Source organism: Macadamia integrifolia, chromosome 13 (genome assembly GCF_013358625.1).
Source record: "Macadamia integrifolia cultivar HAES 741 chromosome 13, SCU_Mint_v3, whole genome shotgun sequence".
NCBI classification, from domain to species: domain Eukaryota; kingdom Viridiplantae; phylum Streptophyta; class Magnoliopsida; order Proteales; family Proteaceae; genus Macadamia; species Macadamia integrifolia.
In genome coordinates, this window is record NC_056569.1 from 17,237,426 (window position 1) to 17,260,247 (window position 22,822).

General features: G+C 39.7%; 1 protein-coding gene and 2 long non-coding RNA genes across 3 annotated transcripts in view; 2 read left to right on the top strand and 1 right to left on the bottom strand.

The window, feature by feature from the left end:
- The first annotated feature begins 6,146 nt into the window (after window positions 1-6,146).
- LOC122059052 lies at window positions 6,147-7,043 on the top strand. Its single transcript, XM_042621756.1, has one exon. It carries the CDS (start codon window positions 6,147-6,149, stop codon window positions 7,041-7,043), a length of 897 nt encoding a protein of 298 aa, XP_042477690.1.
- A 678-nt stretch (window positions 7,044-7,721) lies between these two features.
- LOC122059483 lies at window positions 7,722-11,667 on the bottom strand. Its single transcript, XR_006134064.1, has 3 exons — window positions 11,576-11,667; window positions 10,676-10,747; window positions 7,722-7,978 (listed from the first exon to the last, which is right to left on the bottom strand). It is a non-coding gene; the product is annotated as an uncharacterized LOC122059483 (long non-coding RNA).
- A 4,305-nt stretch (window positions 11,668-15,972) lies between these two features.
- The window catches only part of LOC122059339, a 13,512-nt gene continuing 6,662 nt past the window's right edge, over window positions 15,973-22,822 (top strand). Inside the window, exon 1 of the long non-coding RNA XR_006134025.1 lies at window positions 15,973-16,101. This is a non-coding gene — a long non-coding RNA (uncharacterized LOC122059339). The remainder of the gene's footprint in view (window positions 16,102-22,822) is intronic.

The following is a 22,822-nucleotide window of genomic DNA, read 5'->3' on the forward strand; positions in this document are numbered from 1 at the left end:
TCAGAAACAATAAGAGAGAATGAGTCATCCAATGACTTATCAGGACAACAGGAAGCAGTAGAAGTTTCCTATACTATGGTAAAGTGCAAAGGATAAAGGGAAGCGTACTCACAAAGCACCTGTGAGATACGGATTTGAGGACATGGTTGCCTTAGCCCTCACTATAGGCACAAGTGATCCATCTTCCTACCATGATGCTTTGAGCGATACACAGCATGATAAATGGATGACAGCTATGATGGAGGAAATGGAGTCTCTACAGAAGAACAAGACTTGGAGATTGTGGAAAAACCTAAGGGAAGAAAAATCATTAGGTGTAAACGGGTCTTTTGTAAGAAAAAGGTAGCATCTGAGAAGGAGCGTGAAAGGTATAAGGCCAGACTTATAGCCAAGGGTTATGCACAGAAAGAGGGGATAGACTACAATAAAATATTCTCTCTAGTGGTAAAACACAATTCAATCCAGGTATTACTTGCTTTGGTGGCCATGTATGATTTGGAGCTTGAATAGCTTGATGTGAAGACTGCATTTCTTCATGGTGACCTGGAGGAACAAATTTACATGGAGCAGCCTGAAGGTTTCAAGGTGTAGGGAAAGGAATATCATGTTTGTCTGCTTAAGAGGTCACTTTATGATCTTAAGCAATCTCTTAGGAAATGGTACAAGCATTTTGATTCCCACATGATGAAGATTGACTATACAAGAAGTAAGATGATAGTTGTATTTATTATAAAGTGTCAAGTGACAATTCTATTATTTTATTGATGTTTTATGTCGATGACATGCTCCTTGCTGCAAAGAATAAACATGATATAGTCTCTTTGAAGTCTTTTTTGAGTGCTGAATTTGAGAAGAAGGACCTTTGTACTGCTAAGAGGATCCTTGGCATGGAAATCCTTAGAGATGGAAATGTAAGTAAACTTTGGGTAACTCAGAAGTGATATATTGAAAAGGTGCTAGAACGTTTCAATATGGAAAAGGCTAATCCGGTTAGCACTTCATTAACTAGCCACTTCAAGTTATCTGAAAGGGAATGCCCTACAACATATGAGGAGGTGGAGCATATGTCTCAGGTCCCCTATGCTAGCACAGTTGGGAGTCTCATGTATGATATGGTTTGTAGCAGGTTGGATTTGTCTCATGCAGTCAATGTTGTTAGTAAATACATGAGTAATCCAGGGAAGGAGTATTGGAATGCAATTAAGTGGATCTTCAGATATTTAAGCAAGACTAAAGATATAGGTGTTATGTTCAGTGACAAGGGAAGTTCCACAGAATTGGCGGGTTATATTGATTCTAACTATGCTGGTGATTTAGACAAGAGGAGGTCTATTACAGGATATGTATTTACATTGGCTGGTGGACCTAAATCATGGAGGGCAATGCTTCAGTCTATAGTTGCATTATTCACTACAGAGGCAGAGTACATGGCAGCAGTTGAGGTTGCCAAGGAAGGAGTCTGGTTGGCTAGACTGGTTCATGAGTTGGGGTTAGAGCAAGGAGGTACAGTGTTACATTGTGACAATTAAATTTTCATGCATCTTGCAAAGAATCAAGTGTTTTATGCAAGGACATAGTATATTGATGTGAGATTTTACAAGATCAAGGAGCTCGTGTCAGAAAGCAGTATTCACTTGAAAAAAATCCATGCAGATCTCAATCCTGCAGATATGTTTACTAAGCCAATTACTATAGAGAAGTTTGAGTCATGTTTTGACTTGATTAATATTATTCATTGTTGAAGATGAGGGACGCACTAAACAGGTGCAGGTTTGTACCTCTGATGAGGTACAGGGATGAAGACGTCTATAGGTTATCTTTACAGAGGCTCGACAGAATTCAAGCCAAGGTGGAGATTGTTAGTGTACGATGTCTTATATTTTGTCACAGTTTAATTCAGGGAGTACTGGTGCAGCGCCTCGATAGGCAGGATGGCGGTCAAGGTGTGAGGACAAACGCTATAACACTATTCTCCATTGATAGTGAAGCAGGATCTCATCTCACCGAGGACGTAGGTAACCTTGCCGAACCTCATAAATCTGTGTGCATTGCTTGTTCTTGTTTTTTCCATTATCTTCTGCAACGTTTTAGGATTGTGTTTCTACGCACCTTGCCTTTTCTAACAAGGTTCTATTCATATGCTCTGTACTTCATTTTACTGGGGTGTTTTAACAACTAAGTGGTGTTTTGCAATACCTTCATTTTTGTAGAACTCATTAAAGTCACCTTCACAGAACTCTAGGCCATTATAGGTTCTTAACTTCTTAATTATTTTTTCGGTCTGCTTCTCAAACAAATTCTTCTGTTGTTTGACAGTGACATATACTTGATTTTTATGCTTCAAGAAGTAGACCTTAATCTTCCTAGAAAAATTATCAAAGAAAGTAAGCAAGTACCTTGCACCAGCCCCCCTTGAAGTAACCTTGGAGGGCCCCCATAGGTCTAAATGAATGTAGTCCAAAGTTCCCTTGGTCCTGTGAGTAGTAGCATTGAACTGACTCTCCTCTGCTTCCCAAACACACAATGCCCACAGAACTCCATTTTCCTATACTCTGACCACACAACAAACCCCTTTTCTTAATGATGCCATCTCTCTGTCAGGCATATGGCCTAACCTTAGATGCCATAAATGTGTGACATCCGATTCAGACATAGATGATGAAGCTGCTGCAACAGAGCTAGTGACTAGTACCCTGCAATACATACAAACTGCCAACCTTAATGTCTTTCATCAACAAGAGAACACCCCTGCTGATCTTCATGACTCCACTTTCAGCTGTATGCTTACACACATTTGAATCAAGAGTGCCTAAACTGATGAGATTCTTCTTCAAATCAGAAACATGCCTAACATTAGACAAGGTTCTAACAATGTCATCATACATCTTGATCTTGATCTTGATCATTCCTATTCTAATTGTCCTACAAGAGATTATTTCCCTTCAATACAACTCTACTTCGGACTGATTCATATGTAGAGAACCATTCACAATTGGGACACATGGTAGGAACAACCATAGTCAAGAATCAATTAATTTTGTGATCTGACTCTGTTATCAGTCACTAAAAGCATAGCAGACTCACTCTTATCTTCAGTAATACTATCTTCTACAGAATCATCTCTCTTCTGTTGATTTTGGGCACCACCACTTGCTTTCTGCTTATTTAAGAGCTTATAGCATTTAGATTTAATATGCATATTTTTTTACAATAATTGCAGGTTAAATTCTTGTGCTTAGATTTCGATCTAGCTTTCTTCTTGTTACCATCTGAATCCCTTTTAATTGTTCTCCCTCTAGCTACCAAACCAACACCCATCCGATTTATTGGTTGATGTCAAGTCATCTTCAATCCTCTGCTTGCTTAATAGATTCGTTTTGACATCCTCAATAGAAATTGTCTCTTTACCATAAATCATGGTGTCCCTAAAATGCTTATATGATGGAGGCAGAGAACATAGCAATAATAGGGCCAAATTTTTATTGTCTATTTTAACATCTATCCTTTGTAAATCAGTAAAAATATAATTAAACTCAGAAATGTGAGATTTAATGGAAGTACCTTCACCCATATGAAGGGTACACAATTGTTGCTTCAATCTTAACCTATTGGTGAGGTAGAGATTCTCTAACTTCACCCATCACTCTATAGCCTTCTTCTTTGAGAAAACTTCTTGTAGCACGTGATTCAAGAGACAATTGAATAGTCGAAAGAGTTTTATCATCCATCTCATTCCAATCATCATCAAACATAGTTGTAGGTTTCTTTGTCTTCCCATATAAGGTTTTCTTCAACCTGTGTTGTGTAAGAACAGCCATGATTTGAATTTACCATAGACTAAAACTGATGTTGTCGTCGAACCTATCAATATCGTATTTCATTGATGTAGAAACTATGGAATTGAAGCAACCCAAAGCTCTGATACCAGTTTGTTATAGTAAACACCAACAGATACGAAAATAAACAGCCAACAGATCTGCAGAACACAGAGATTTAACGAAGTTCATATACTGATGTGGTGTGCTACGTCCTCAGGCGAAGAAGAAGATGTTTCACTATGTAAAATAGAAATTACACCCAAGCGACGGTGAGAAAACTTACCTTGAAACCCTAGCTCGAAAATCCCCTAAATTACAATGACTTGCTCAATAAGATGATAGTACATTATATACTCCTCCAAATTGTGGGTCAATTCATCGGGCCGCGGTTAATCGCGTTGGCCCAACCCCTCTATTTCCATCACTAATCTCAGAAAACTTCCAATTTGGGTCGCCACCAAAATATGTCGAAGCAGGTCATTCTTTAAAATGGGTCAAGAATTCGAGACAAACTTAACAGATTTATTGTCACAAAAGAGCTTCATAGGGAGGGTAATAAGGACCATGGTTCGAAATCTAAGCAAAATTTCAACAAAATTTTAGAATTTCAGTGGATTTTTTTTATCTAAACGAAAGTACCTACGAAATGAGGGTTGTATAACATTTCGGCCAAAATTTTGGTACCATTTCGGTATCTCGCCGAAATGGTACAATCCACATAACATAAATACTCCATCTCATCGGGACAATTGAAATTTCGACTTTGTCTTGGCTATCTCAGTGATTTTGGTTCAAAGAGCCTATTCTAAAGGGAAAACACTGCTTCCATCCTCTAATTAGCCACATCATCACACTCTTTGACTTCCATTGGACTCCTACAAGAAGACCTATACATTCAAAGCTTAAGAAAGGTAAAGTTCTTTCTCTGAAACCTTTTTTTCTTTAATAGTACATAAATACTTATTGAATGCTTATAGATTTTTTATATGTTAGACATTAGAGGCCGATTTATGACCTCACAACGTCAAAAAAATTTTTTCATACATAAATATTTTTTTATTTTTCTAGTTTAAAAATTTATTTTTCATTAACATAAATTATTACTTTTTATGCTAAATATTACTTTGATGGTCGTAAACTATATATATATATATATATATATGTGTGTGTGTGTGTTAGTAACTAATGGTTGTTCTACGACTCCATCAGAGTGAAATTTTTTTTAGTCTGTAATTATTTATTTAAATTTTCAAAAAATATGAAAAATAGATTAGTAATTGAAAAATAATTTAATAAAAAGAAAAAATTCTATTTTGATTTTAAAAATAAAAGAAAAATATGAGATTAATATTGGAGTATTTTGGATCATAGTATATGCTTGTTATGTTATAACATCTTTGATATTGTTGTATTATATCATTAAAATATTTTTTTAAATTGATTAAAAAATAATTTTATATAAGAATAAAATATAAACAGCTACCATATACTTGTAAGTTAATAATGACATTCTTTTTTCTATGTATCAGCATCGGGGTGATAAAATGGCTAAAGAAAGTGATGAGGAAGGCGGGAGAAGAGGGAGAGGAGGTGGGAGACATGATAGTAGTAGTGATAGTGGAGAGATTGCATGGAAACATGGAAAGCCGATTAATAGCGATAAGAGGCATAAAAAATGAAACTACTGTCATAAGAGGTTTATGGGTGGTGGGGCCATAAGACTTAAGCAATATCTGGTTGAAAATTCCTCATATGTGGCTAGATGCAGAGAAGTGCCTAATCATATTGCCAAGGCTATAACTGAAGACATGAAGGGGAAATAAGAGAAAAGCGACAAAGGAGATGACGAGGATAGAATTTGAAGAGGCACTACATGCTCCTGTGCATCGATATAATGATAGTGATGATGACAGCGATGACCCGGTGTATGTGCCTGATGACATAGAAGCTGAGCAAGAGGCTAGGCAATGGTGGCAGGTGCAAGCATTGAGCCGACAGAGTCTTCATGAGGAGACGAAAAGACATAGACATGGAGGAGTCGATCCATCTAGAGCTGGAGGTAGTGGATCTTCACAGATCCCTTTGCCCTTCAGAAGATCATAGAGTACAAGGGTAGCCCCACCACCATCTTCATCTCCAGTGGTTCCACCTCGGTGTGAACCCCGTGCTACAACAAGATCCCCGTGCATACAAGAAAAAGGGTAGTAAGCAGCGTAAGATAAAGGGGATGTGGAGAGACTTGAAGGCTTATGTTGGGGAGGCAATGTCTAAGTGGATGTTATTTTATATATCCCAGCAAACACCACCATAGGTCCCTATTACTAGTCGATGTTTGATGTTGTGGCTAAGGCCAATCCAAGGATAAAGGGGATGACTGCATATGAGGTGATGAATGTATATTTGCTTAAGGAGAAGACAAACTTGAAAATGTATATTGATGAGTTAAAAGTTATGTGGAAGAGCTATGGGGTAACCATAATGTGTGATGGTTGGACAGGGTCCACGAGAAAGTCCATCAATTTTATGGTTTATTGTGATGGTAGAACCATTTTCTTGAAGTCTATTGATGCATCCATGGAAACAAATGATGCAAAATATATTTACAAACTTTTGAAGGGTGTTGTGGAAGAAGTTGGGATACAAAATGTTGTTCTGATTGTGACTGACAATGAAAGTAACTACAAAAAGGTTGGAATTAAAATGATGAACAACCCTAGATTCCAACTCTTTTTGACTCCTTATGCAGCACACTGCATTGACCTAATGTTGAAGGACATGGGAAAACTTAAAATTATGCAGAATGTGGTTGAAAGGGCTAGGCAAGTGAGCACATTTGCCTATAATCATGGGTTTTCATTGAACCTATTGAGGGAGAAGTGCGGGAGTGACTTGGTCAGGCCCGGTCTCACAAGATTTGCTACCAACTATATTGTACTGCAAAGTTTTGAATCCAAGAAAATTGGTCTTCGATCCATGTTTACATCTAACGAGTGGTTTGATTGGAGGGAATTAGGATCAACTAGTGGTAGGGAGGCACAGGCAACCATTTCATCAGAGGAGTTTTGGACACAATTGGGTAAAGTGGTTAAAATCTTGGCACCAATTGTTAGCTTGTTGAAGTTGGTGGATTCTGCTTTCAAACCCACCTTGCCAAGCCTATGGGCTGCTATTACAATGATGAAGGAAAATGTCTATCCTGTCAACCCATGTGGAAATAGGAAATAATTTGTGGAAATAATAGAAGGCTGTTGGGAGCGCCAATTTTTGCATCCATTGCATAGGGCTAGTAAGCAAAGATGAAGACATTATTTTGTATGATATAAAAATGCATTAATGTTCACATTGACAATAATATGTTTTGTCACATTTCATCATACTATTTAAACCCTAGGTATCAGTACAGCAAGAGACTTGCATTGGATATGGATCTTCTAGAAATAGTAAAGCATGTGGTTGCCAAATTACAATTAAACCCCGATCTACAAACCAAAGCCAATACTGAGGTTAGTTTTGTACTACTATTACTATTATACTATAAGAATCTAAATTTCAGTACAATGGTTGTTAACTAGGGTCCTATTTGTAAATTTGTTATAGACGAAAGAATTCAGGGATGCATTAGGCAGCTTCGGGGCTCCTGCCGCATATGCGGGTCGTACGAATACTGATTTTAGTATGAAATCCAAATTTTAGTATGTTACTTATATAAGTGTTAAGTGTTTTGGAACATAAATAATCTTGTACTGTCACACCCCGCCTCCACTTACCTGAAGGCTAGTGACATGGACACACACACGTGTTCATAATCCATCCAGAATCCACGATGCAGTACTTTAAGTGCATAAATTATGAAATGATTCTATGATCATGAGACAATAATAAGAGTCAAATATACATAATTGGTGGAGTCCAATAATATTTATCATAATTAAAAAAATATTTTCGCAGCGAAAAGTTAATTACTGTTGTGTCCCTAGGGCTACATCTGATATATAAACAAAATAAAAAGTGAAGATACTCTCATCCTCAGTGTGCTCCGAAAGCACAATCATCACATACATAGCCGTCCTCGTGCATGACCAGTTCCTTGTCCCAGAGGTCACCTCCATAGAGGGCCGACTCCTCAACCACAATCTCTAAATGGTTACCTGAATCCACATCTAAAAATGGGGCAACAACGGGAGTAAGCTTCCACGAAGCCCAGTGAGGGATAACACACACAAGCAATCATGACAATCTAAGATATACAATAATATAAATATTCATGCCCAACCACAACAATATAAATGCAATGACATGACTCAATTATTATCAAACAATTCTAAGCAACAATCTCTAAGTCCAAAGGGGTATAAGTGCTACTGCAACATAGGTGGTATCCCTAGTTATGAATGTACGTTATCAGTCCCAAAGGATACAAGCTAGTTGCGAGTTAGGAGCATGTCGGTTTCAGAACCACATCGTTACCTGACAAACCCCTATTAATAACCCTCCCATAATACCACTACATCGAATCCAACATCGCATGTAGGGTATACCCATCACCGAATCCAACATCGTGTGAGGGTTTGTCACGACGCTGACATCTATGCACCTCAGTCACCTGAAATTGTCCCCAATCTCGGACCTTCGGACGAAAGGATTAGCCTGTTGTTTTATGGTTGTCCTTGTTGGCAACTTGGCCACGTGGCGGTGATGATGTAGCCAGTTTGGGTGATGTGAATGAAAATGATGACATGGTAGTATCCAGTGTCACCGATGAGATAACAGAGCAGCTTGGTATGCATGAAGTGGTTTAATACATCATTAATAGGTGGTGCGGGTTTCTGGGTCAAAACTGGTAAAATTGGCCTATTTATGATCGAGGGCATTTTCGGCAGTGAAAATGACATTTTTGGAAGATCGATTCTTCATGAAAAAGATAGATTGTAATTTACCTAGTCCAGTGCATTTCATTTCGTCACATTCCGATACCGTATGAAGAAGTTACGACATTTGTAGCAGTCAAGGGCAGTTTCAGCATTTAAGATGAATTTTTTAAAGGAAGTGTTCTACATGTAACAATACGACAAAAATACAATATTTCCAATGGTTCATATTTCATCGCATTCCGATTCCGTATGAGAAAGATACATCATTGGAAAGGTGTAGGGGCATTTTGGTCTTTTTACATTGATGATTCAGATGATTGAGTCTTCTGAAAAGTCGTAGAGCATCTAGTTAAAATTCCAACGCACTTCGTTTCATATCGATCGGATATCGTATGAAAAAGTTATAAGTGTTTTCGTAAAGTCGGTTCGAAAATCCAAACCGAAAAACCATCAGTTGCTCTCGGTGTTGGGTGGATTTTTTGGAATTTATTTTTGAAATTTGAAGGGTTTTTATGTAATTTAAAAATTTTGAAGGTCTGAGTTGCAAGGGGTCTTTAAGCACTGAAACATTTGGAGGCAAGGGCTTGATTGTAATAAAGAGGAGTAAAGGGAAGTGAAATGGATGGTCAAGATTCGACCACGTAGGCTTGATGCCCATCCAAAGGCTGCTGAGATTTTGGTGTGATATGGACGAGATAGATGCTTGCGCGTAGGATTTGATTGGTTAGGTGCATAATTCTTGATGCACTGGCGCTACACCTTATCAAAGTATGTTATTGTGTTTCGCGCGTGTATAGAAGATATAAAAAGGATTCCGATCTTAATGATCTCATGAAATCTGATTAAAGCCATCATGGAAGATTCGGATCCAACGTCAATATGCATTTTCACTTTTGTGAGTGGGAGACAAGCTCCCTTAAAATCCGAAAAAGCAACCAATCATAGATCGACAACACTTCTGACGATGTCAGCGCCTACGTCATGATGACGTCATCGAGATTCAAATCTAACGGTTTGGATCTGTTGTCCGTTGGTTTAATCGGACCGGCTTGGATTATAAGATCTTTTATATGAGATCTACGGTCAGATTTCGCCCCTGTTGCGCGCACCGCCGGTGTAGCCTACGCCACCCCTATGAAGATTCCATTTCAGGCTATCTCATTGCTCCAACTTCAAAAGGTCATATCTCCCTCATTTTAAGTCGGATTTGGGTGAACCAAGTTGCAGATTCTTCGTTTTTTCAAGCCCTACACCATGGAAGCAATAAAAATGGGTTTTAAGTGAAAGAAGGCTACGGTTTTGATAGGAAAAGCTTCCCCCTCTTTGTTGGTCCTTGAATGAACATACATTCTTGATGATAAATGTTCTTAGGCCATTAAAGGAGGTAAAAGAGGTGGTTGAAGTGTTGCTTTGAAGAGCAAGAAGCCAAGGAGAGAGAAGGTGTGAGCACCAAACTTGTCAGTACAAGTTTCCAGTCATCCCAGGCAATCGGTTGGACAGGTATATCAGGTTTTTCTTGGCCAGACATCAGACAGGTTTTTGAGGATCGGAATTGGACTCACTGATTCACCCCCTTCTCAGTGATTGTCGGATTACAACATAGCCAATATATAAACCCATATTGGCAAGGGTCGTAGCACCAGGGTGGTTATCCTAGCCCAATGCATTCTAATATGCCACAACATATTACAATCACACACACCCTCGGTATGGAGTGCCGTTGACACCCATCTTTGGCCACCCTGCACCCCAGTCTCCACACACACACACACACACATCACCATGGGCATGCAGTGCCGCCGATACCAACCGTTGGCCACCCTGCACCCGTCATACATACACACACATGCACAACCATAGTCCAAATTCTCATGCCACATCAACACTTTCCACAAGGAACAAGCTAATAATATGCAAAATGATATGATTCACCCATATATGCGATATGATGCAAACATTTCATAAAAGCCTACAAAATCCCCTCACCTCGAGTCCTAGGTGATGATGGGTAACCGATGACCTCGTACCGTGTTGTCACGTCACTTCTTGGTTCTACTCCTAGAATACATAAGATTTTTAAGAAATAAATCATCCATAGATAAATGAGACCCTAGGCACATGTTCTAGCTTCATTTTCTATTTTACCTTTCTTTGAAATTGTTCTCAATTTGGGGGTTTTTATAAATATAGGGTTAATTTATATGTGGGGATATTCACCCACCTCAATTAACTTAGATTAAATGTAATTAATGGGTAGGTTAAGATGAGTTTACACAATGCATCCAATTTCCCAAAGTTGAAGTCACGACTAAGCTAAATTTGGGGATTTTGATTGAGGGTGTATGTGGTGACCACCAATGGCTTATGTGGTCATCCCAATCCACTATACATGTATTTAATTTCATTTTCCCTAACCTAATTTTGGGTTTGAATGGTGGGGTATAGAGGGTTTGGGCAAAACCCACCATTTCTAGGGTTTAGTTACCCAAATTAGGGATTTCACTAGGGAGGGTTCATGGACTCAAATTGATCCTTCAATCTTGCTAGGATAAGTCTCCTACACTAAACCCCTCTCCCAATTTGTAGCCTTGACAAGTGGAAAGGAGGGTTCTAGGAAATTTCCTTATTTCTAGGTTTTGTGTTGCCCAAATTGGGATTTTAAGCAAGGATTTCCTAAAAGAAAGCTCATTGGTTCAAATAGAACCATTGATCTTGCTAAATCAAGTCCCCAACATCAAATCCCCCTCCCAATTAGTAGTTTTAGTGAGTGGGGAGGTGAGAATCAGTTGGGGTTTCTCTTACCTAGCTTAAGAAAGAGTTGAAATGGAAGAGAGAGAGAGAGAGAGAGAGAAAACATCCTAGAAGGTCGAGAGAGAGACGGTTTACCTTAAATGGGTACATGCTCCCTTTGCTCCCCATTTCTTCCTCCTCCTTTGCTCTTCCCTTTCTTCTTCTTCTTCTCCTTTCCCTCTTCTCTTGCTTTTAACTTGGTAGGAACGAAAGAAATAGGAAAGAGTCCCTATATATAGTCACTTAAGTTAACTAAGGGTTGAATGGGAGAAAAAATGGGTTTTCACTCATTACCAGGTTAATTCGTCATTTGACACTAACGGGCCCATCTCGAGGTGTTCAGATACATTAATCTATTCCCCAATATATTATCCCAACTATTGGGAGTGGTTTGAGGTGCACGAGTGCGAGGGCCCGACCCCATGGCCAGATAACCCGGTTTTGACCGGTATAACTCACTAGAGGATTTCACCGATGAAAGTTGAATTGGTCCCTTTGTGTGGAAATGGATATTTAAGTTGAACGAGCCCTTTCTCAGGTGTTTCTAGTATGTGAGTCCCACCCCTTGGTGCATTTTACTATTAAAGCTCGGGCAAATCTACAAGTTACTAGTGGTTGTCACTCGGGTTGCATTACCTATGTCCAAAATTCTAAATTTTGTCAGAATTTTGGGCACGGGTGTAACATGTACCCTTGTTGTAACTTATAATGCAGCTGAATGGTGGGTTTTGTATGGGGGTTCGTCTTCAGAATTGAGGAATATTACCATCAAAGTACTCTCATAGACATTATGCATCTAGTTGTGAGAGAAATTAGAGTACATTTTCACTCATCCATTCGATGAGGCAAAATCAATTGGGTTCACAACGTCTGAATGACTTAGTGTATGTGCATTATAATATGAGACTGAGGATGCATCACATATGCATGGGTCAGGATAATGATAGGGGCCAGATTGAGCTGGCTGATATTTTTCAGATCGAATCAGATGATGAGGATCCTCTAGTGGATTGGGTGAGGGATAGAGGCGAGCCATTGATGGATCAGCCAGGAGGTAGGCCGGACCCATATCTAGTGCGAGAGATGGTGATCAACATTGACGATTACATGGCTACAGATGGAAGGATACATTCACAAACCCCTCGACCATTCGAGCCTGCACCTAGTAGGGATGATGATGATGATGACGACGAAGAGGATTGGTCCATTTCATCAGGTGTTCGTATCCACACCCAGACTCAGACACAGCCACATACACAAACACATGGTGATGGTGATGGTGATGATGGTGATGGTGATGGTGATGGTGATGGTGATGGTGATGGTGATGGTGATGGAGATGGAGATGGAGATGGAGGAGGTGATGAAGAGGGTGATGATGGTGGCGACGATGATGGTGATGACGATGATGATGGTGATGGTGATGGTGATGGTGATGGTGGTGATGGGGGAGGTGTTGGTGATAGATTTGAAGAGTTCGAGAGTAATATGAGCAGGCCGATCCACAATCAGAGTCGGTGCGATCAATTGTGGAGAGTTAATTTGAGTATGCCACATAAGATTCTGATCATAGTGCACGTCCATCAAGTGGAGGGAGGAGTTCAAGTTACAGTAGAGGGCCTCGTCGCCCATTCGGTGAAGGGCAACGAGATTGTATGGACATTGATAGTCTATCTACTTCTATTAGTGGAATGAGTTTAAGTGGAGGGGATAGTCATCTAAACAGTGAGAGTTGTTATACCTGTGCCCAAAATCCTAGATTAATTTAAATTTTTGGACATAGGTTATACAACCCGAGTGACAACCAGTAATAATTGTGGAATTTCCCAGCTTATTACATGGAAGAGCTACAAACCACTGAAGGGGATAGGATAAATACTCTGCTATTGAAGAAAAAATTCCCTAGCCTTAATGGTAGAATATACTAAGAGGTGGGGGCCCATACACTGTAAATACCTTGGGAATGCCCCGTTCAATATAAGGATCCATTCTCACATAAAGGGTACCAATTCGGCCTTCATCGGTAAACACCTCAAGGGAGATATATTGGCCAAAATTGGGTTATTTGGCCATGGGACCTGGGCCCTCACACTCGTGCACCTCAAACCACTCCCAATAGTTGAGACAACATATTGGGGTATAGATTAACGTACTCGGACACCCCGAGGTGGGCCTGTTAGCATCAAATGACGGATTAATCTGGTAATAAATGAACACCCAGTATATTGCCAAACAAGCCTTAAGCAACATAAGTGACTATATAAATTGAAGTCTTTGCCCATTCCTTTCATTTCTACCAAACTAAAAGCAAGAAAAGGGAGAAAGGAGAAGAAGAAGAAGTAGGAGAAGAGCAAGGGAGGAGGAAGAAGAGAGGAGCAAGGGGAGCACCTACCCATCTAAGGTGAGCCGTCTCCCTCTCTACCTTCTAAGTTTGTTGTCTCTCTCTCCCTTCCATTTTCACTCTTCATTAAAGCTAATGAAGATCGCCCCAATCGAATCTACCGACCCACTTACCTAATGTATAAATCGATTTGGGGATTTGATGGTGGGGACTTGTCTTAGCAAGATCCATGGTTCAATTTGAACCCATGAACCCTCTCTAATGAAATCCCCATTTTAAACCCCAATTTGGGCAACACAAAACCTAGAAATGGAGAAATTTACTAAAACCCACCTTCCCACTTGTGAAAACTACAAATTGGGAGAGGGGTTTAGTGTAAGAGACTTATCTTAGCAAAATTGATGGATCAATTTGAGTCTATGAACTCTCCTTCATGATTTTCCCACTTAAAATCCCCAATTTGGGTAACTAAACCCTAGAAATTGTGGATTTTGCCCAAATCCTCTACATCCCACCATTCAAACCCAAAATTGGGCTGGGAAAAATGAAATTAAATATATGTATAGTGGATTGGGATGACCCCATAGGCCATTGGTGGTCACCACATAAACCCTCAACTGAAATTCCCTAATTTAGCTTAGTCGCGACTGAAACTTTTGAAAATTTGGGTACATTATATAAAACCATCTTAACTAACCCATTGATTACACTTAATCTAATTTAATTGATGTGGGTGAACATCCTCCACATATAAATTAACCCTATAGTCATAAAACCCTAAGTTGAGAATGATTTCAAAGAAAAGAGAAATAAGAAATAAAGTTAAAACATGTGTCTAGGGTGATCTATTTCTTAAAAATCTTATGTATCGTAGGAGTAGAACCAAGAGGTGATGTGATAACGTGGCACGAGGCCATCGGCTGTCCATCATCACCTAGGACTCGAGGTGAGGGAATTTTATGTGTTTACATGGATTTGTTGTATCATAATGCATATATGGATGAATTATGTCAATTTTCATATTATTATCTTGTTCCTTGTGGAAAGTGTTGATGTGGCATAAGAATGTGGATTATGATTGTGCATGTATATGTGACTGGGATGCAGGGTGGCCAGTGGTGGGTGCCTACGACACTGCATGCCCAAGGTGAGTGTGTGTATGTGGAGACTAGGTTGCAGGGTGGCCAGTGGTTGGTGCCGAACGGCACTGCAGGGTGAGTGTGTGTGTATGTGGAGACTAGGGTGCAAGGTGGCCAATGGTTGGTGCCAATGGCATTGCATGCTCAAGGTGAGTATGTGTGTATATAGAGACTAGGGTGCAAGGTGACCAACGGTTGGTTCCGACGGCATTGCATGCCATAAATTGAGACCGTGTGTGGTCATGCTTGTGGGTGCAGTATGGTCGAGGTTGTGGGCCATTCCGATTACTAAGGTTGTGAGAGATTCCGGTACTGCATTCTCGAGCATGATCGCCTTGTAATTATGATTCATATCCTGATATATTACATTGGGCTAGGAAAAATAACTCAGGGTGTAGCTCGTCAGAGGTTGTGGGAGATTCCGGTTACCGAGGTTGTGGGAGATTCCAGTACTACATGCCCATAAACGGAGACCATATGTGGTCATGCTTGTGGGTGCAGCATGGCCGAGGTTGTGGGTCATTCCCGTTACTGAGGTTGTGGGAGATTTTGGTACTACATTCCCAAGTGTGATCAACTTGTAATTGTGATGTGAAATGAATCATGCTAGATTATATTGGGCTAGGAAAATAACCCGGGTGCAGCATGTCCGAGATTGTGGGCCATTCCAACTATCGAGGTTATGGGAGATTTCGGTTTTGTTACCCATGAACTAAGAGTGTATGGTCATGCTCGTGGGTGCAGCATGGCTACGGTTGTGGGTCATTCTGGTTATCGAGGTTGTGGGTCATTCCGGTACTGCATTCTCAAGTTTGATCACACTCTGGACCTAGAATTTGTTATTTAGGATTGTTTGTTAATAATCAGATCATGTCATTGCATTCATCTAATTTCATTAATATTGATGTGGTTGAGCATATACACTTGTCTCTATTATTATGGAATGTTGTGATTGTTTGTGTGTGTCCACCCCTCACTGGGCTTCACGAAAGCTCACCCCCGTTGTCTTTTTTAGATTTGATGTAGGTAATCCATCCGGAGTTTCTGGGTGAGGAGCCGACTGTCTACGGAGGTGAACTTTGGGACAAAGATCCAACTACATATGAGGATGATTGTGCTATTAAAGCACGCTGAGGATGAGAGTAGTGTTCTCTATTTAGATTGTTTTGTGTATATATTTGGGGTAGCCCTAGTGGCATAACCATAATTATGACTTTCATTATGAAAACTCTTTTCGTAAATATGATAAATATAATTAGACATCACCAGTTGTGTACATTTGATTTTTATCATATATGTGATTTGTAGATACATTTCATAATTTTATGCACTTAGAGTACTGCATCATGGATCCTGGATGGATTGTGGACACGTGTGCGTGTCCATGTCACCAGTCTTCAAGTGAGTGGAGGCAAGGTGTGACAAGAGTAGAGGGAGTGGGCAATGGCATGTCCCATCATTTACTGGAGGGAGCACCTGGTCGCATTATCATGGACCTTATGGTCAATTCACTGGGATGGGGCATACATCTGGTTCAGCCATTCCTAGTAACAGTATTTACTATGGCTCCCAAACCCAGTCACATGGTAGTGGCTTTGTGGACACTTTATTCTTATACCTAGCCAACCCGTACATGTTGTCGGCTCCATCAGTTGACAGCAACTTAATGGCAGGTTCTTCTTCTTCATACTATGGTGGTGATACGTACCCTCGGATAGGTTACCTTCAGTATATAGATGACTCAGTCTTTTTAGCTACTGTGGAAGACTACGTTCGATTATTCTCTCAGACTATGACGTAGCATGCATTTGTGGCATAGTCAGAGGAAAATGCAGTCGATTCTTTCATACTAAGCGTGGAATCCAGTCAAACCGCCATAGTTCTTTCTAGTAGATAGTAGATACTACATAGTCATTATGATTATTGTTGTACACTTGTACTGTTGTGTAAGTTACATGCTCAGTGTTTGACTTTAGTTGGGACTTGTGGATTAGGGAGTCGCATAGTATACTACTCTAATACTCTAAATATTAGCTAATTAATGTTGATGTATGTATGATTATGGCTTAAATGCTTTATTTATTTGTTTTACTATCATATTACATCTTGTTCTAGCAATGAAGTAGATACAATTTTCAGAACAGTTCGACGGTTCCTGCCAAACAAAGGTACAACTCTAAAACAATATCATGTTCTAATATTTTTATTTTTATGTTCTTAACATGTTTATTAACCTTAAAATAGGCTATCCCCCAAGTTTCAACTCAAAATACCACCATTTGACCATCGAAATAGCCAACCGGGAAAAAAATACACAATTTCAACCAAAATCTCGCCGAAATTTTGGTATTTCGGTGGGCTCATGGCCATTAAAATACCAAAACGAAACAAGATCTCAAACCTTGATAGGGATAGCCAAATATGTGAAAATTCATGAAGCCATAGGAGCTCACAAATACCATAAGCTATAACACGGAACTCTGCTTCAGCACTTGAACGGGTAACCACGGCTTGCTTCTTGGTTTGCTATGTAACAAGGTTGATACCAACAAAGGTGCTATAACTAGTGGGAGACCTCCAGTCATCAGGAGAATCTGCCCAATCAGCATCCATGAAGGCCTCCACCCTAAGATGATCATAAGGAGAAAAAAGGAGGCCACGCCCTGGGGCAAATTTTATGTAATGGAGATAGGCGACACAACTACTATATGTGTCGAGTAGGGATCATACATGTACTGACTAAGTAACCTAACGACAAATTCTATATCTGAGTGTGTATGAGAAAGATAAATCAAGCGCCCCATTAATCTTTGATATCTCCCCTTATCTACAGAATCACATTCCTTGCTACTCAGGTGACCATTAACTTCAATAGGAGTATCTGTCGGCTTGCACCCCAACATGCCTGTCTCATAAAGAAAGTCAAGCACATACTTCCATTGAGATAAGTAGATCCCACGAGAAGACCTGAAAACTTCAATGTCAAGGAAGTAATGAAGTTGTCCTAGATCTTTGATCTCGAATTCCTCACCCAAGTATCTCTTGAGGTTAGAGATCTCTGCGAAATCTCTAGTAACAATAATATCATCTACATAGACTATCAAGATAGCAATCTTCCCACCAAATCTCTTGATGAACAGAGTGTGTCGGTATTACTTTGAGAGTAGCCTATAGCGACCATTGCTTTGTGAAAACACTCGAACCCTGTATGAGGAGATTGTTTTAGCCCATATAATGCACGCCTTAGCTTGCATACCTTCCCTTAGGTTTTGGAGCAAATGAACCTAGGGGAATGTCCATATACACTTCCTCCTCCAGTTCCCCATGAAGGAAGGCATTTTTCACATCTAGCTATTGAAGATCATAATCTAAGTTGCCGGCACAGGATGAGAACATGGATTGTGTTCATTTTAGAAATTGAATCAAATGTCTCCTAGTAGTCAATCCCATAAGTCTGAGTGAAACCTTTGATAACAAGTCTGTCCTTGTAATGATCCACTATACCATCAACCTTCTGTTTCACTGGGAAGACCCACTTACACCCAACTGTCATCTTTTGCGAGGGAAGACACAATAGATCCCATGTGCCATTCTTCTTTAGAGTCTAAATCTCTTCAACCATAACTTCCTACCATTGTGAGTCTACACTCGATTCATACCAGGTATGAGGAACAGAGGATAAAGAAGACACAAAACTATAGTAGGAAGGAGAAACTGAGTCATAAGAAAATTTAAGCAATAGGATATAAAGTATAAGAATAGTGCCTTTATGAACAGCAATAGGCAACCCTAGAGACGGATCAACAGAAAGAAAAGGAGAATTATCTGGGTCCAAGGGGACAAGATCATGCTCAAGAGAAGACAATTGGCATGGTAGGGTAGGTGTTGGATGTGTAGTAGTATGAGTATGTTGTTTGTGACTATAAGCACGCATCTCTGGTTGAGGCCGATCTGAAGTAGAAGTAGGATTGTCACTCTCCCCCTGAAATGGGACATTAGCTGGAGTAGCAAGTTCAAAAGGTGGCACATCCATAATAGAAGGTGATACCCCTTGAACAGGTGTCGTAGTGTAGTAGGACTAGGGGTGTCAATTCTAGGCCCCATCAAGCCCGACATGTTTATGGCCCTAACCCTGTCCTGACCAATTAGCCTGAATCGTTTATAAATAGGTGGTATATGGTGCCGCCACCTAGCCCAATGTGCACCCGACTGGCCTGACACATATATAAGCCCGACATGAATTGACTCCTTTAAGCTTGATCTAGCCAGACCTCTTTAATACCACTTGAAATCTCTATTTTGCCACCAATAAGATTGAAGAGTAAAAGGTGAAGGGGATGATATAGGTGTGCATGCGGGGTATCACTGCAAAGGGTGGACAAGGGTGAGCAAATGCTCTTGGCTGGGGCTGTGGGGATGATATTGTTCAACGATGACTTGAGTGTTTCTATACCTACCAAGTGAAACATAATTAGATCTATGATTTTTTTTTTTTTTTTAAGGTTATGTGATCTATCAATATGCATACACTAATGATCAGTTAAGGGTAATTAATTTAAGTGGTATAATGTTATAAAGCAAGAATAACCAACACTTAGATAGGACCTCTAAGAATCATAGTGTTTACTGGTAAGGCCTGAGTATTGGGGTGAGGGGAGAGGGGAAAGGGAAGGGAAGCAAGATATAATGGGTTTACTGAGACGAGGCTTGGATTTCTCATGCATTATCATTGTTTTTCCATCTTTCTAAGCCATTCTCTGCTACCTTCCTGGCTACAGAGTGATGAAAGAGAAAAAAATTTAGAGTAGGCCCATTTAGAGCCCGTTTAGTCTTAAACAAGTCTATACCCAATTAAGGCCCATTTATGACAGCCCGATTATAGCCTGACATCGACTGGCCATATTGTAAATTGTACCATGCTCACTATAGCTAGGCCCATTTACCTAAATAGGCATTCATGGTGTAGGGTTTGCAGCTGGTCAAGCATAGCTAGGCCCAATCGAGACCAGCCCAGCCCGACCCATTGACACCCCTAAGTAAGATGCAGGTTCGTGAAAGACAACATCCATAGTCATAGACCAACACCAAGTGAGAGGATGAAAACACCGATAGCCTTTCTGAGTAGGATTATACCCCAGAAAAATAGCGGAGCCCTGAAGATCTAGAGGGGAGCGGAAGGAATGAACCCGAGAAGTCATTCGATTGATTAGAAATCATTGATAACCATTGACAGACACATAGTAGGATGGACCTCAAATATTAGAATGTATCAATGAAAAATGAGTGGCACTCATGGTTTAAAGTATCTCCGATACCGATATGACACCCTCCGATACGTATCTTAAATTTAGCCGACTGATACAATACACACCGATACGATACATTAAATTTTTAAAATCCTTTCGTATCGATATATATCCTACGATACATACCAATATGCACCGATACATCACTGAATCGATACAATACGATACGCACCAATATGTACCGATATTCTATAAAAAATATAAAATCAAGTTGAAATGTACGTTTCGATATATATCGATCAGTACACATCGGTGAGTATTGGTATATATCGATCGGTATGTATCGATGAGTATCGATATATACCGATATAGTGCACTACGGTCATATAATGGCCAAGATGGGTAATTTTTCAGAAAAAACATGATTTTTTGAGGGATTTTTATTCTAAAGTTGCTGTCAGCCATATTTCTCTCTACTAAAGTGGAATCAAGGTTGGGAACAAGGATTTTACATTTATGGGACAACTATAAACCTTGAATTCTTAGTGTAATACCCTCAATTTAGTGTTTATGCATAATACATGTTATCAATAGATTTTTTTAATAATTTTTTTATCCAAAAGTGTTTAAAAAAGTGTTTCCCATACATTTATGTGCGTATCTTTAGCATATCTCCGATTCGATACGATACCCTTCGATATATATCTTAATTTTGGTCAATCGATACCGATACTTTAATCCTTACTGGAACTTTTATTTCCAGAAGCAGAATAAGTGATCTGAGTTTGTTTAGCCAAATACACATGCCTCACAAAAAAAAACTTGCTCAAATTATAATTTTTAAAAGGAAAAACTCTAGCTCAAATTCCCAAAGGAGGATGTCCTAACCGACGATACCACTGCAGTAACTCAAAAATGGGAGGTGACGTAGAAGAAGTCTAAGGTAAGGGTGTTAATCGGCTCAGTTTTGGTGTATACGATACAGTTTGGTTCGGTTCACATTTATTTGGCTGAAACCAAAACCAAACCATTTACTAAACGTTTGCACTTTCTGAAATCGGAACCGTTTATAAACAGTTTTGGTTTCACGATTTTAACCAGTTTTGATCGCGTTTTAATCCATATGGTTTCTAAATGGTTAGTAATCAATTTGCTAGTTTATTCGCATGCTTAATGAATTTACTTTTTTTAATAAACGCTTCAATCATGTATCAAATTAAATGAGGCATTGAACAAGCAAGGATTTAACTACATAACTACATTATAAGAGTAAATTATAGAATAGACTGTTGGACAGCCTCTGTAGGCCTTTAATTGTTCCCTAAATTAAACCCATCCTGTGTTATTGAAACAACCAAACAACTAAGCAAAAGAGAAGAAAGTGAAATACAAACAATGCTTCTAATGAACACAATTTATCATTAGTGTTCTAAAGTTAAAAGAGCATGAGGCACTGAAAACACATCAATTAACCCTTTATTTTATTAAATCGCTATACGGGGTAAACGGGTTGGTTTTGATGGTGTAAAAGGTTCAATTTTCACAGTGTCAATTCGGTTTGAAACCGACGGATTAAACGGTTAAAATCGAACTGGCCTGTTCAGCTAACCGATCTTAAACTTGAAATCAGAACTGAGTCATTTATTAAACGATTTTGCGGTTTCGGTTTCAAATTCACATCCTTAGTCTAAAGAGCTTGACCAAAGACTAAACTCGAGGCATCATCAAGCAGATACAGACCACCACGCGTCCTACCAAAGCCAACCATTTTCTCTATCATCAGATCCTGAAAAACACAACGAGAGGGGAAAAAGTGACTTTACAATTAAGGTTGGAAGTAAGACTCCTAATGTAATACCCTGCTTCTTAAACCCGGTCTGATTTCACGATTGAACCGATTTAACCATGTAGGAACCAAACCAGAGGGAGTTAGAGCGGGTTCCTTATGGGCTATAATGGCACGGGTGACCTTAAACACCGGTTGGCCCGACAAGTCCGAGCCAGTTCCAGAAGAGACGGGAGTGCCCAAGCCGTGTACATACACCTACCATAAGGCCATGTACGGATAAAGCAGGTATTATAGCCGTTTTTTAAGGTATATACGTATGCTACATCGTATGCCAGGGGTGAGGTTCGCCGAGGCCCGAACTCTGTCAAAATCCCAAGTTTTGGCCCTCAGGTGGGCGGACTGGTGGGTGTACCCACCCACCTAAGTGACCCATCCATGTGCACTGTTCACTTATTTAGGAATTATATATATAGCATTTATGACTTTATTTTCTTTTCATTTATGACCCTCGTACGTTGGTGAGAAGAGTAAAGAGGAGAGAGAAAAGAAAGGGAAGAAGAAAGGAAGAGAAGGAAGAGGAAGAAAAGAGGGATTTCAGCGGCGTCGAAGCTTGATCTTTCCATTCCGGCGCCGGGAGAGTGATCTTCAACTCTAGATCTACAGTTAGAGGTAAGCAAAGTTGGATTCTTTGAACATCCACCATACCCAAGCTTAAACCCTTGATTCGAGTAGGGTTTCTTGAGATCTTGTAAATCCCCTTTGAAATGATGAATCTAAGGTTTAATAGATGATTTATGTATTGATCTTGAAGGATTTGAAGAGGTATTG

What these genes read in the sequence shown, in the direction of transcription:
- LOC122059052 (XM_042621756.1), top strand. Translation starts at nt 6,147, where the DNA reads ATGTTTGATGTTGTGGCTAAGGCCAATCCAAGGATAAAGGGGATGACT.